We start from the raw sequence: 15,795 nt of genomic DNA on the forward strand, positions 1-15,795 counted from the left end.
CGTTCAATATTACAACAGCGTTATGGGCTTATGCATTATACATGTAAACAAGTTAAAACAGCCTGAATTTATTCATGGTTTATTTTATGTACACTAAAAAAAATGACAATGAAATAAGCATAAAGGCATTAAAAAACAAAAAAAAAAAAAAAAACGTGAACAAATAAGCAAATAGCGAATAAGTGTAAATTACTAAAATAGAGCAGGGGGTTCACCTACAATAATATATAATTTTGTGCGTTGAAACAGCAAGCCTGTTCCCTTCCGAATTTTTTTTTTTTTTTTCCACTTGAATAAATTTTGTCGTGCGTGGTATGTAAATATAATATACAACTATATACACACTATGTTTTTTTTCTGTGTTGCCATTAACTTTTCAATGAATATTTAATTTAGCAACTGTTTTGCCAGGCAGTTCGCAATTCACCAGTTCAAGGAGTGGAATTTTCAGGATTGACCAATTCGTACTTTGCGGTAACAGAAAGTTTGTTTCTCCCGCGTCAACCGTTGTTGAGTCGTTTGGGCGTTTGCCCCTTTAGCCCTGTCGCCGTTTCTCCGTTTCGCAAAAAAGAAAAAAAAAACAAGAGTTAAGATTAAGCAGAAATGTAAACCTTTATCTTTGGTTTTTTTTTTTTTATATCCTACTTTTATTTTCTTAGCTGAGTTTAGTTATTTTTTGTTATCGTATCTGTAACCAGTGCAACATTATAAAAGGGTTCTCGTGTAGAACACCCTTGCGCGTTGTCAACAAAGGGTTTGCATGGTTGCAAATTTTATTCCTCGTTTTCAAAGATAAGAAGAAAAATACCTTAAAATGAAAAATTAATTTTACAAAAAATTAGGGCGCTCGTGCTGTTTAAAAAAAGGTACAAAAAAATGTGTTGTAAAAAAAAAAAAAAAAGGAACCCCGCAATGAAGAAGGGGGCGCCCGTTCAGGGACAAAAAGGGACCCATGCAAATATACACATATGTATGTACCTTTATAATACATTTAAGGGCCTAAGGGCGGCGAATCAAATAGGTTCTATTCAAAATTTTGCTTCAAAAGGAAGTGAAGGTAAGCAAAAGAAAAAAAAAAAAAAAAACCTTCGAACGAACTGCAGTACACAATCCAGCTTTGGAGAGAAGTATGTATGGCGCAAAGGGTTATAAAATTAAAAAGGGTATTTTTCATTTTTTTTAAAACGATCGATCATTCTTAGGAATCTCACGCGTTCAACCATTGCGTGTATTAGTACAAGGTGTTGTTCCGCGCATTGACCACGTTCGCATTATCATTGGGTGAATTGTTCAGCAGGTTGAGGTTCCATTCTTGCCTTATTATTCTCTTCATCTCGGAAAATTCACTTAAATTTGTCATAATGACGTTAGCCAAGTCGTATTCGTCATTGATGTCCTGAAAAAGGGAGGAGCATGTCCACGGTGGGTTAAAAAGGTTGTTAGAATTGTGCGGCTCATAATACAAATGTGCTACTTAGTCGTGTGCATAAACATGTGTGAATATATAAACACGCGCAAATGCATGCAACATTGATGAGCCACCTTCGCGTTCAAGCAAATTGACAAAGTACCAAAGAAAAAAAAAAAAAAAAAACACTCACCTTAAATTGCGATATATTCAAATTCTGGTTGCATGTTTTGTTAATTTCTTCAATCAGCGCACAACACTCTTCCTCCTGCAATTGACACAAAGGCCAGGCGTGAAAAAAATGTATATCCCGCAACAGTGAAGTTAAATATAAATGCACACTTTGGCATTATGGTACACATAAATATATATATATTGGTACAAATATGCTCGTGTGTAAACGGTTAGTCTCTTCTTATATACTTACCTTTAAGGAACAGATGGGCTTATACAGTTTCAAGCTTATCTTTACATTTTTAATGTTCTCCAAGATGCTGTTAAGAACAACGTTTTTGTAATACCTCCTCGTGTATCCCTGCGAATTTGCAAAATGTCATAAAGTGTAAAAATGAAAAGAAATTTTTTCGTTTTTTTTCTGCAACGAAGGTGAGGAGCAGTCCTTTAAACTACGGGTGCAAGAATTTGAACCTACCTTGTAGTACAAATGCAACAATTTTACGATGACCAAATGATGGAATTTGATCGAAAGCAATAAAATGGAAAAGTAACCCAGGAGTGATATGACAATCTGTTAAGGGGAAGTAGAAATAAGCGAGGGGGCGATGTTTATTTGTGTCAATGTGCAGAGGTACTTGAGGAATGTTTGCACTGGTGTAAGTGTAAAATGTACACATGCACAAAAGAACGCACCTTTGTGAGGTTAAAATTTTTATGATTGAAAAGATTTAGAAACTTTTCCAAATAGAGATTAAGCATCATATGTTTCGACATTATCATTTTAATATTGCTCTTTGCGCTTTTGTACAAACTGAGAACATTTTTCTTATTCTTAATTTCTTCATAGTATTTACTTGGATTAAAATAATAATTTCGAATGTCTGTTTTTTTCATTTGTTGGCTATCTGATGAAGCTTCATCTTCTTCTTTCTCTTCCTCCTCCACCTCTTCCTCATCACATTTTACACTGGTCTTAGCACTTTGTCTTTTATTCTGTACAAATATCTGTGCAAATATATTTTTTTTCATGTACATATTTTTATGTTTGCTTATATGTATGGAATTATCATTTGTTGCAAAAATGTTCTTGTGATATATTATGCGGATGATTTTGCTAAAATCCGAGTGATTTTTTCTTTCCCTTTTCTTTGCTTTCAAGTGCACATGCTTTGCGCACAAAAAGAGGTTGTACACATTGTTCACATATATACATGTGATGGTGAAAATTAAAAAGTAGTTAATTACGAGAACTGCAATGTTGCAATAACACTTGAGAAAAAAGTTCGTTTTTTCCAAACCATTGTAGTAATTCTTTTTGCTTAAAAGGAATTTATTAAAATTACTTACAGCAATTGTTATGGCGTGTTTTTCTTGCTCTTTTTTTTTTTTTAAATTAATATAATTTGAATATTTCGTGAGTTCATGTTGGTCTTTATAGGAACCATTACTGCACATGTAGCTGCCTTTGTTAGCATATATCAGTTTACTCCTACTTCTGTAATTTTTCGATGCTGAGGATTTGTTCATCACATGTTTATTTTCTCCATCACTCATTCGGATCGTATCTGGTTTCTTTTTCTTTTTAACTTGTGTGCGCACATATCGTTGATCAAGGGGGTTCTCCTCTCTACCTACCCATGTGTATGCCCGAGTTGAACTACCTAGCATGTTTATTTTGCTTCGAATAGCTTTAAAATAATTTTCATTAGATTCAATCTCCTGCAGTTTTTTCACAGTCCTAGTTTTATTATTATCGGATGAAGTGCTGCCATGACCATTATTGTCTGCAGAATTGAGAGCCACATTTTGGTTACTTTTTTCCATCACATTTATGAAGAACATCTTTTTTTTGGCCTTAGGTGCATTTTTTTCAGGAGAAGCAGGGAGAACAGGAAGGCCATTTTCATCGTAACAGATTGTCCTGTCGTCATATTCGTTATATGAATTTGCATACTGCATATTAACCAAGTTTCTTATCTTATCTTTAAAGAAATTATTTTTATTTTTATTTTTATTTTTAAATTTCAGAAATTTCTTCTTCATGTGAGAAAAAATTTTTTTGTTTTTGCTAAAAATGTTCTTGTTTGTGTGTTTCTCTTCCTCTTCCATCTGTTCAATGTGTAAAAAATTGTCTGTCTCATTTTTCCCAGCAATGTGAGTAGGTCCACTAAATATGTTATCCCCCATGTGGTTGACTTTTTTTTGGGAGAAACACTCGTTTGATTTTCTGCTATTAGGATGATTATCCCCCGTTTCATTCTTCTGTTCAATCACCTCTTTTATATGCTTATACATACTGTTTGAGTATGCAAATTTCTTTTTGTCCCTGCTTCTTATAATTCTATGCATGTCGTATTCGCTAAAATATCCGCTCCTGTAATATTTAAGGTAGTCTCGATTTCTTTTAATTATTCTCTTCGGCACAGTAAATGAAACATTCGAGTTTACGGGTTTCTTTGATCTCTTGTCAACGTTCAGGGGGGGGATAACTTTTTCTTTGTTTTCTTTAAAATTGACAAACTCGTCGTTGTCCTTTTTGAAGGATAACTTATTATCCCCTTCATTCTTCACATGGTTTACCTCGTTGTCTTTGTTGGAGTAAGTACCTTCTTCATAGTTGATCAAATTAATCAATTTGTTTTCATCCCCTAGGTGCATGTCATCATTTAGTAACTCTTTCTCAAACCACATCATTGGTGTAACTTCGTAACTTTTATTTTTTTCCTTCTTATTCGTTTTCCTCTTTAGGTACGAAATGATTTTGTCTTTTAATTCCTTCCTCTTAGAATTGAAGGATAGGTTGTGAAGGATATGTTTTTCCCCTAATTTATTTTCCTCCTCGACCATATCAGCGGTGGCAAATTCTAAGTCATACTTTTTGTTATTCATAAAACTGGAGGTAAATTTCAGGTCAATCGAGTCTTCCTTCTTGTCTCTTTCGAACTTCCCCTCTTGGTACGTAGACGTGTTGGAGATAAAGCTTTTGTCCATAAGACAGTTTTTTACTAATGTGTTTCTATACCCTGTGTTGTAATTAATTGCGCTGTTATTTCCTATGTAGGGTGTGTTAACCGTGTAATTGTTCTCACTGTTTATAACGCCTACGTGAGAATTATTCGGTAGCTTTTCCCCCAAGGCGTACTTTTCCATGCTTTCGTCACAAGATGGTGGAAACAAATTTTGCAAATCGAATAACTCTACATTTTTATATGTGTCAAATTCATTTTCACTATATTGTGCATAGTGTTTTCCTTTTTTCTTTTTATTTTTCTTTTCCCCCCAAAGGTTGTCCTTACTGTAGGCAAAATTGTCCTCGACACTTTCATTTTTAATTTTGCTTTTTATCATGTTGAACCCTTTCTTAAAACGATTGTTGCATTTTTCAGATTTGTAAATATTTTTAATTTTGCTAAGGTTCTCTTCCTTTATATCTTTTAATTTTCCCAGAAAGTTTTTCATCGCTCTTTTTGGGCTTACATCAGTCCTATGTAGATCCTCTCCTTTCTCATGGCTTACATAGCCTTGGTCGTTATACATCGGGTAATTCTCCCGGAGGAATATGTTATTTGCCTTTAATTTTTTTTTACAATGGTCTTTTATTTCGTTCATGGAAAAATATTTAGCCTTCCTAAATTTTCTGCAAAGGGTGTCTTTCTCCTTTTCCAGATTAAAAGCGTCTTCTAGAGCGCTGTTATTTAATTCGTCGAAGGGTGTCTCTTCGAAAGGTGTTTCTTCGAAGGGGGTCTCATCGAAAGGCATAAATATTTGGTCCTGATTGGGATCCTTGCGATTCGGGGAGACCCGGCTCGTGAAGTTATCATCACTGTGGTGGGGGTTCAAAGAACTCTTTTGATCATCGTCGCAGTATTGTGGGGTCGACTGACACATGTGATTCTCCTGATAGATGTGAGACTTCTCTGGACTGATATCAGCTCCGAGGTAACCGCCTCCCTTTTGCGCGCTCATGTAGGCTTCCGCATCATAGACATTTTGGGCCGCCAAACGATAATCCCTATTATGCTGAGCTTCCAATGCATAGTTATCCCCAAGGTCTCCTTTACAATCATATCCACATTTTGGTGCAAATTTGTCACCGCTATTATTAAGCGCTTCCCCTGCGATGTCCCCTTTCATGTTCACATTCCCCTCTGCAATGTTACATAACTGTACGTTGGACAGCTCAACTGGGGAATTTAAAGTGGGGCACGGAGAGATTCCTTCTTCCCCCTTGTGCAGTGAGGTTACATTTAGCATATTGGCACGATCACCTTCAATATTGTCCTTTAATTCAAGATCGCCGGTCTGGTTGCTATTTGTCAAAGGTGCTTCGTCTTGCTGGTTTGGTTCGGACTGCAGCTCTTCCTTTATGCTAGACTTGTACTTATTCGTTATCGCTTCCGTTTTTTCCTTTTCTTCATTTCCCTCGCACTTCTTCTCTTCGCAGAAGAGCGCATCGACGTTTTTCTCAAACAAGCTCCCCTGTTTAATGTTGCCAAGAGCGTATGAGGAGAGATTTTTGCCTAGGTCAAGCTTAATGTTCTTTTTATTGAGCTTCCTCTTCTGTTTCCAATTCTTGAATATACGTTTTGATTTGAACAGCAAGTTTGACGTGTAGGTCATTTCTTCACTTTTTTTCTTCTTCGCTTCTACGTTGATCAATGGTTCATTGTGCTCTGCGCAGTCACTCTTTTTTCCCCTATGTTTTGCCACTCTTTTTCCTCTTTTTTTTTTTTTATTTAGGAAATAAAAATATAGAGGAAAATCGTTGTTCAGTCCTCCATGCACAGTTATTATTAAAAGACAATACACATAAATAAAAATTAATATCACATTGATGTATATAATTTCGATTTTGTTGTAAAAGTATCCGGGGAAATATTCAATAATGCTGTAGAAGTTTTTTTTCCTGTTGTTATTGTTGTGTGTTCGATCGGAACTGTTTGTGGTGCACCCTTGTGTGTTCCTTCTACCTTTAGCTTTCACGCTTCTATCGCTATAGTAGTCTTTGGATAGGATGCTCGCATGGGGATGGTTGATAGCACGACGACCCCCTACACTATTGCAGGACTTGAAAAAGTGGACATACCTAGTACTTTCATATAAACTTACATCCACGGAATATTTCGCATTATTTATTTCAAAGCAGAACTCCCTGTTTCCACAGTTCTTTCGGTCTTCCAACTCCTCTACGTTTTTTTCGTCCTTTTGCACCTTGTCAGTAGGTATTCGGCTGGTAGAATCGTAATAATTATTTTTCATGTGATTTACAATTTTAATCTCCAAATCGAGTAGCATAATTTCGTTAATGCCTAGATCTTCAGAATAAGTTTCCACATCATCATCAAAGGTATAATTATATTTTGAAAGGAATGAACCATTTCGTTCAAAATAGTTTTTTCCTTCAGTAAATGACAGGGAACTGCGTACAATTGAAGTCCCATCATGTACAATTTTGTTTCCTTTTTCTGTTTGTTCCTCGAGTAAAAGCTTCATATCGGAGAACCTATTTTTTAACTTGCAAGAATTCGATTTATCATTTTTACGCTTTACGTTCGTCGTTTTGTCTGAGTTACTAACTTTTTGATATCCCCCCGTGACGTAGTAGTCCATTAGCCACTGCTTATTGTTGTTAATCATATGACAAAGTTTGCTGTTCTTTATCAATTTGGTATACATGCATTTGCCCTCGTTGGTCTCATCGTACGCTCCATCGTTGTTTCCTCCATTGGTACAGCTAATAACTTGTGACTCCCTAATATCACTGTCTCCTTTCAATGGGGCTTTATCATCCCCATCGCCGCCTTCGTCGCCTTCCCCGTTTTTTCGATTTTGCGCATCTTCTCCTAAAAAGTGTAGGTCTCTCTCGCGCTGGTTATTGTGACCATGATCGCTTGTGCCATCCATGACGTTGATAATTTCCCCGCAATTGGCACCTCCCTGCTCGTGAAAGATGTCACTGGTGGATTTGAGAATAATCCCTTGTCCTTCGTGCACAGGTATAGCACCGTTAACCATTTGGGCAGGACCCACGACGGCATTGTTGTCCCCCATACAGCTTACCGTGTCCCCCTCCCCTCTGTTGATGCCACAGGTTGGACTCAAAACGGAATCTGCCTTCGTCTGCCTATCCTTGCCCCTCATGCCTTTCTTCACAGATACTCTATCATGCCCATCTTGGAAGCCCTTCCTCCTGCTCCATTTCACCTTGGAGAACCTACCCAAGGAGGGCTTACTTTTGCTGTGCTCAGTACTCGCGTTGTCCAAGAAGTGGTCATTACAATACTTACCTAGGTAAGCAGGGGCATAGGCAAAAAAGTAGACGCACCTGGACTTGTAATGTTTATACAAGTATTGAAAGAAGGAGGGAAAACTGTGCAACATGAAAATGTGCAGAAATGCGTGGAGGTGGTACAAATTGGACTTCTTCGATATTGTACACAAAATCTTATGAGGAAAAAGGAGGTACAGAATAGGAAAATCGTACAAGAGGTTTTTACAAAATTCGTAATTCTTCTCATTATTTATGTATATCAGAAATGCCACGGTTAGAAGGAGAACAATGTGTATGTAGTTCTTATAATAGGAACAGAGAAAAAGGTAAAAAATTGAAATGATCGAAATGATGAAACTTCTAAATTCGAATATGCCGTTTACTTTATCGAAGATATAGCTGAATCTATTTTTTATCTGCATGGTGCGTTTTATATTATTTATAAATAAATTAACCAATTGGTAATTATTGTTAACGTTGTTATACGTCATGGATACATCTTCATCATTGCAAAGCACATTGGTGGTGTTTTGAGACGGTAGCAAGTACTCAAATCGGTTTTTACTTTTATATATAAATATATGGACATACAAATTATCATCATTTGAGTCGGATTCATATTTGCTATTTTTCTGTGCATTATGTAACTTTCTGACAAAAAAATAATTTTTATCGAAGAAAATATTTTTTTGGTTCAGGAGAGAAAGACCATTTGACACTTGGTCATTCGTTTTATTGCAAAAGGAGCTGAATAACTTTGCTGTTCTGTTAGACGACGTGGAGCTATACATGGATGTATTTCTGCACTTGTTATTTTTCGTTAAAAAGAAATCCGTCTGGATTTGCATACTATTCAGTTCTGCCTTTTTGTACAAATCAAAATCGATGTGCTTCTCAATTTCATAATTGCGTAGAGCAAAATGTCCTAGATACAAATCCAGGTCTGTATAAAAGTGAAATATTACTTTATTCTGTCTGTCCGTGAAAAGCGGTATGAACATGTCCCTGTTGTACTCATACTTGTAATGGTACAAAAAATTATCTACGTCAATTATGGCATATATGTAATTATACTTAATTTGTTCTAAGTTCCTAATTTTTAAAATATTTACATATATGTAATTATAAGCACTGGCATGAATGGACTTGTAGAATTTCTTCAGCACATTCAAATATTTGGGGGAAGAATAATACAACCCGTAATTCTTTAAAAAGATATTTTTGGTGTACTTGAAGAAGAGTATTTTCATGTACTTTTTTATGGAACCATAGATAGAAATAATTTTCATTAAATTTATCAACTCGATAATTACATTCACATTGTAGTTTGCCAAACGAATGTGCTCATTGTTGAAGTGGTATCCATCATTTGATATTTTGTAATTATTTTCTTTTTTCTTTTTCTTTTTGTTTAAAGAAAAAAAATTACTATTATCTGAGGTGGAACTGCCATCCGTATTGCTCAATCGTTTCGCATATACACTAAAATTGTAAATGTGGTTTGAACTTTTGTAAATATGTCCATATGTAGCATGGGATATATCATACACATCTCGGTGCATGTCCTTGTAGATGTTATTAATATTCTGTTTAAATTTATTCATAATTAAAAAATTCTTCTTTAACACTAGAATTTTTTTTCTATACATATGTGTAGCATTCGTTCTCTTGTACATGTAACATGAAATGGTGTAATCACATTTGTTTATCAGCGTGTTGAAGTAGATGTTGTACACATTTTCTTTCTGATCATTTTGGCCTCCACTTTGACTTCCATTTTGACCCCCATATTTTTTTTTCTTCATGTGGTCTATCTGTTTTGTGTAACGGTCCTTTGTTTGGTCACCATTGAGTGGTTCCTGCGAAGAATAAAGCATTACGTGCTTATATTTCTTCCTCAACTCGGTTAATTTTTCCACGTTTTCTTTATCACACAAATCTGTATGATGTTTCCTGACGACACGATAGGTGGATCCCTCCTGCTGGGACTCCTCCCCCCTTGGATACTTCTCACCTGCCGTCCTTTCATTCACATTTGGGTCTATCACATGTTCTGTCTTTTCTTCATCATTTTTGCCTCCATAGATGTGTTTCCTCTTTATGCCAGAGATTTTATTAATAAGGCTCAAGTTGGACTCGTTCAGCTTGTCCTTTTCCTCAAGGTTACTATTGAACTCATTCAAATAGAAGTCGTACAAATTGTTGTTATACTTATGGTTGTTAATTTCCTTGTACAGATAAAATTCTGCCAAGTCGTCATTTGATTTGCACCCACTATCCTCATTGTTGGATGAGAACTCGTCATAGATGTTATCATACGTGTTACTTAAAATGTTTGAATTGCTATCTGTGTGTTTTTTATCTTCCGAATCGTTGTAATGCATAATCCTTTTCACACTCCCCTGTTTGCGGTTATTATTGAGGTGTATCTTTTTGTTTAATTCTTTCCCCTCAGTGGATGCTCTACTTTTTTTGATCTTCATAATTTCCATTTTGTACACTGCAACAGGGAATGTTACTTTTGGATTTTTTTCCCTTTCGACTTTGTGAACCTACTGCGGTTGGTACCGTCTTTGTTGAATTCGCACATAGGAAGACAACGTGGAGGTAGAGAACAAAAAAAAGAGAGACTACGTATCACACAACGATACTGCCCTCCATAACAATGTATATTACCCTTATTGGCTTATACTCTTACATGTTGCACGGAGTGCGTGTTCTCTTATGGGGAAGAAAAATGCTACCAGCATTTGCATCCGTTCGCACCAAGCAAATCAGTACAGAGACTCAAGCGAGCGTATGCACATTTACATTTACCAAAAAAAAAAAGGGTGAAAAATGAATAAGGGAAAAGGTTTTCTACAATCGAACTGCGGTGGCAGTAGCATGCTCGCGAAGGAACGTATATATTATGCCTACGGATTTATGTAAGCACATGTGAGTATGCATTGAATACACGTAGCCTCCCAACCACTCACACTTATGCAAATCAATCATGCATACGTACGTGGAGCTGCGGATGTAACACCCTCATTCCTGCATCTTACACTATGCATTTTTGCATCACAGAGAATACACAAAAAAAAAATAATAATAATAAATAAATTTTAAGTACAAAAAATTAAGCACAGTATGTAATAAACTGTTGAAAACATTCGGAATAGTTTACCGCATGGCGCGTTACCAACATTGGAATATATAACATTAATGTTTACATCACTTCCTGTTTTAAAAGTTCCATTTTTGTGTCTACGCAAAAAGGGGAAGAGTACTACAAAAAAATGGAGAAAAATGGGAAAAAACAGGAAAAATCATCCTTAAGGTGTTAACAATGAAGGCGTAAAAAAAATGTTGAACTGACATATCTTATGACATTCCTGTTTTGCTGTTTTATTATTTTTGCGTTGCGGTGTAAAAAATCGCCTAAATGTTTCTGAAGGCAAAATTTTTCATTGCTCATACCGGTAAAAAAAAATTATGCGCTGAATTGCGGATAGTGCGCAACGCAGGAATATGCATTTGCAAATGAGGTTGGGAATAAACAACGGATGGAAAAAGCGCTATAAAGCAAAACCAAAGCAAACTCGTGCCAATTTGTAAATTAAATGTTAATCCATTAGGCAGAAACAAAATAAATAAATAAAACGTGAAGTTGAGGCCAACACTGCCTCGTATTTAGGTGAAAACTTGTGCAAGTATAAAAAAAAAATTAATACATGTTGTTTATGCTGCCCGTCCTTACAAAATATAATATAATCGAACGAGATGAAAAAACGTACATCATACTAGTTGCAAGAATGAAAAGAAGTCTGAAGATTAGTTCGATTTCCTATCCATGCTTAAGTCCGAATATTTGCCCAAGCGAACTTTCCAAATGAAGTACTTTTTTTCAACAAAAAATAAAGAAGAAGAAACTGCGATTCAGTTCATCCTCATTTTGGGGGCAAACAAATCGATTTTACTGAGAAGAAACAAATTGTAGAAAATAAAGAGCATACCAGTTGGTGAAGCTTTATATACGCCGGCCGTCTTGGCTTTTTTACATGGACCTAGGCATCCACAAAATCTGTCACACTTTTGAACTTATCCTATTACATTTGTAACTTTACCACAACATACGTCTAATTACAATAACGGGAAAAACACGGATAATATCAAAAAAAAAAAAAAAAAAAGTGAGAATTAAGCATGTGAATAAACAGGGAAACCTTTTTCAAATGCATACTAGCTCCACATTTATGTGCATCATTGACGTGAGCCAGCGTACTTAGACAGTTTCTTTAATGCAATTTTTTTTTTCTTCTTTTTGCCCTTTTCAGTGGCCCTGTCGACGAGAAAGAAAAAACATCCTCGCAATACGATTAAAAGTAAAATTCTGAAAACCAGGAAAAGGACAAGAGATTACGATGAAGGTATAGCAAAAGAAAACGGTTTGCATGTTAACAGTTGCGCTTCGCCAAGAGTGGCAATATAAAAATGGCTGTTCGCTCAGATCAATGTGATGTGCTTGATCTCCATGACGTACTACCTTGCTTATGCACATTAATATATACACCATATGAGCATAAACGCACACTTATTGATGCCCCCCTCTATCACCTTGCGCAAATGCTTTTTATGGTGCATATCCTTTTCACGTTCCCTGCAGTATATAAGGATTATATGAACCAACCGGCTCTTCCTTACGATGAAGACAAAAAGGGAGGCGGTAATGAAATGAAAAAAAGGAAGGGCAATTCGCCCATGATTTTTATATTATTTTTATTTATTTTTTTCCCAATTTGTAAAACATTAAAATGACTCAAAATTGTTGACACCATTTTTTAGGACAACACAAGTGCTATGCTTGCGACATTTATTTTATAAATGAGGACGCGAAGAAACAACACGAAAAAACGAAGAAACACAAGAGGAGAGTGAAAATGCTTAACACGGAGACGCCCTACACTTATGTAAAGCTCGTCAAACTGCACATATACACGAAACATTTATATATATGCATCATACATATGGTGTGTGCGCTTGAGGGCATAAATTATAATCGCCCTTCCACACACATTTGGTAAAATATGTTGTAACGGCTGCATTTTTCTACAACTTTTTCTTCCCTGCAGAAGGACGCCCTGAAGGCTGCTGAGATTACCCTGTAAAACTGGGCCTGTCGTGTATGGGAGCCTGGCACACATAGGCATGTGCAACATACTCATGTTAGATACCCCTTTTCTAAACACTTTGTCAAGTGCCCGTCAATGACACAGCCCGGGTGAGCTTCAAAAAGAGGTGCAAATTATGCACCATTGGGCTTAACTCAAACAAGTTGCTGTAATCATTTGCAGATAACGTTTCGACATCGTCTATTTGTAAAGAGTTTTTTTGTATGTTATCCTCATCCTTTATTACCACTTCATTCATTTTTTCAATACTGTTACTTGAAAAAATGTTGTTTAAAAAAATTTGAAAATTCATCACATCATTTTTTGCATCGTCATTATTCTCTTGTTTTGTCGTATCTCCCAACTTTGTCTTTTCCTTCTTATTATTTAAGTTGATAAATTCGCACAGCTCGAATAGGCAATACAGGATGGATTTATGTTTCGTCAAATTTTTGATGAACTTTTTTTCGCATTCCTCCGTTTCGATTTTGACAATTCTAGGGAACAAAAACAAAAGGGGTGGGGAAGCACGACGCGGGATGAATTAACTGCGCTTTGATGGAGCCTAAATATTGACATGGCATGGCACCATTTGTGCGCGTTTAATGTGGCGTGTTTTACAATGTTGTCGTTTTACTACGTATGGCGGATGCTTTTTTTTTTCATCCCAGAACACCCATCGTTTCTCTCTTCCACCGAAGAGTATGTATACCTACCTGCAAAAATTTTCCTCATACTCGACATGTAGCGAATCGGTTAGTGGCCCCTTCACTTTCTGTCCGTCTACCCTCACGTTAACCATCCTTTTCGTCTTTGCCGCGTTGGCCAGATTTACGTCCACGGAATGAAAGGCCATAAATCGGAAGCACAATAATACATCGTTTATTAAAAGTTCCTCCGTTTGGTCCTGCGCCAGATGATGATACATCTCCTTTTCAAGCATCTTCCCTACTTCGACATTTGTAACTAAGAGGTTAATTCCCTTTTTTTTCATTAAAAATAATAAGGTATATACATCTAGGGTGCAGTTGTATAGGTCCTTCAGAACGTCTATTCCGTTGTCTTGCAGTTCCATGCCATAATCATCAATGTGGAAAATAAAGTTCTTACCATTTCGGGTCCTTAGCATAGCAACAACTTTATTTTCACAATATTTAATTTCCCACTGCAGATATGGAAAATTAGTTACGCTATTGAGATTGATATAATAGTTGCTGATTCGGTTGCTATAAATTCTTACGTATGTTTTATCATTTAGTGCAAATTTCTCACTTTGTACCTTAACTACACTTATTTCATCATATGGTTTTTTTTCTGAGCATTCATGTAAGATATTTTCTTTTCCCCCTGTACTCATATCGCAGGTCTTAATATGTTGCCCATTTTGTACATTTATGCGAATGTTTCTTTTTGTAGAAGTTACCTCCTCGCTTTTATTTTTTTCTTCGCTCCATTTTGGGGTAACATGTTCCGGGGAGAGATTCTCCTTATTGTGTATATGTTGTGAACCTAGATTGTCAGTGCTTTCCTCTTCCGTCGCGTTCTGCCTTTTTTCCACTTCTGCCCCCTCTCCGTTTGGCATTTCAGGATGCGCACCATGCAGGTCTGATCCTTCCTCCAATTGATGTAAATCATCCGCAGGGAAAAAATTTGTACAGTTCACCTCCTTATTAGTGTCGATGTAGAATATATCCAACTCCTCATCAGTGTAAATATGCGTGGGCAGTTCAATTTCGTATATGTATGAAAACGCATTTTGTTTTTCTTCCAGGGGAAAGGAATTTGCTACATCGGAAAGAGCAACATAGGGAGAAGAGTTGCTGCAATCGTCACAGCAATGGTTACGGGGAGATGCTATTTTCCCCCTTCCTAATGATGCAGACACACATGGATTAGATAAAATGTGAATTTTAAATAAATCGAGAAAAATAAAATCATCCATATATTCGTACGACTTGTCTTTGACTACCAAGGTGACGAAGTATCGCTTGTCTACATGATTAGGAGAAATTATGTTCATTGTCATGTTGGAAAACTCTATTTTGTTTTCATTTATTAGTCCATTTATTATCTTCGTTTCAGAACAGAAAAAGGCATTTTTCCTGTTTACATTTTCTGCCCTATTTAGCAAAATAAATTTGTTCACTATTATCTTATTTGTGTGCTTGATGTACTTTTCAAAGAGGTATGTTTTTAACTTGAATAAAATTTTAAAATTCTCAGAGCAGTACTGCCGGACATTTGGACTTACCAAAAAATAGTCGGTTAGCAAAATAAAAAAAAATAAATAAGTCGACTGCATCATTTCACAACAATTCTCAAAATGATGTAACGCATGTTCTTTGAAAAATTCTTTCAAAAAATGAAAAATTGTATTCAAGCATTTGTTATTGGTCACGTTGTAAAAGTACATGGAGCTGTTCTCATAATACATGTTTGTTTTTTTGTGAGACAATGATTTATCTTTTGTAGACAAGGGAAAGAACATTCCATATATGCACTGGTGTATATTTATATCAATATAAAACAAGGGTGTATTTTTATCTGTATCATAGTATTTCTTTAACAAATTGTGGACCATTTCTTCCTTTTCTTGCTCCATGTAGGAGATAATTTTACGAACCAACTTATCATCACTTTCGTTATAAGTGTTTATCTTTATGTTGTCTACCAATTCCTTTTTTTCGGTTATTTCGACTTTATCTTCATTTTCAATTTTATGCTTTGGTATTTTTTTTTTTTTTTTTTTTTTTTTTTTTTTTTTTTTTCGTGTTTTCATTTTCATT

General features: G+C 35.8%; 3 protein-coding genes across 3 annotated transcripts; 1 reads left to right on the top strand and 2 right to left on the bottom strand.

The window, feature by feature from the left end:
- Nucleotides 1–1,231: 1,231 nt before the first annotated feature.
- On the bottom strand, nucleotides 1,232–10,348 carry AK88_03995 (uncharacterized protein; the record flags this gene model as incomplete). The annotated part of the gene is made up of 5 exons (XM_012481605.1): nucleotides 1,232–1,396; nucleotides 1,602–1,676; nucleotides 1,836–1,943; nucleotides 2,061–2,156; nucleotides 2,279–10,348. 5 exons carry the CDS (start codon nucleotides 10,346–10,348, stop codon nucleotides 1,232–1,234), a joined length of 8,514 nt encoding a protein of 2,837 aa, XP_012337028.1.
- A 1,725-nt stretch (nucleotides 10,349–12,073) lies between these two features.
- Nucleotides 12,074–13,006, top strand: AK88_03996 (uncharacterized protein; the record flags this gene model as incomplete). The annotated part of the gene is made up of 5 exons (XM_012481606.1): nucleotides 12,074–12,119; nucleotides 12,176–12,268; nucleotides 12,505–12,564; nucleotides 12,684–12,808; nucleotides 12,971–13,006. The coding sequence occupies 5 exons, from the start codon at nucleotides 12,074–12,076 to the stop codon at nucleotides 13,004–13,006; spliced, it is 360 nt and encodes a 119-aa protein (XP_012337029.1).
- An 85-nt stretch (nucleotides 13,007–13,091) lies between these two features.
- On the bottom strand, nucleotides 13,092–15,788 carry AK88_03997 (uncharacterized protein; the record flags this gene model as incomplete). Its single annotated transcript, XM_012481607.1, has 2 exons — nucleotides 13,092–13,506; nucleotides 13,726–15,788. The coding sequence occupies 2 exons, from the start codon at nucleotides 15,786–15,788 to the stop codon at nucleotides 13,092–13,094; spliced, it is 2,478 nt and encodes an 825-aa protein (XP_012337030.1).
- Between the last annotated feature and the right edge of the window lie 7 nt (nucleotides 15,789–15,795).

The sequence above is a fragment of the Plasmodium fragile genome (genome assembly GCF_000956335.1).
Source record: "Plasmodium fragile strain nilgiri unplaced genomic scaffold supercont1.51, whole genome shotgun sequence".
In the NCBI taxonomy this organism is placed as follows: domain Eukaryota; phylum Apicomplexa; class Aconoidasida; order Haemosporida; family Plasmodiidae; genus Plasmodium; species Plasmodium fragile.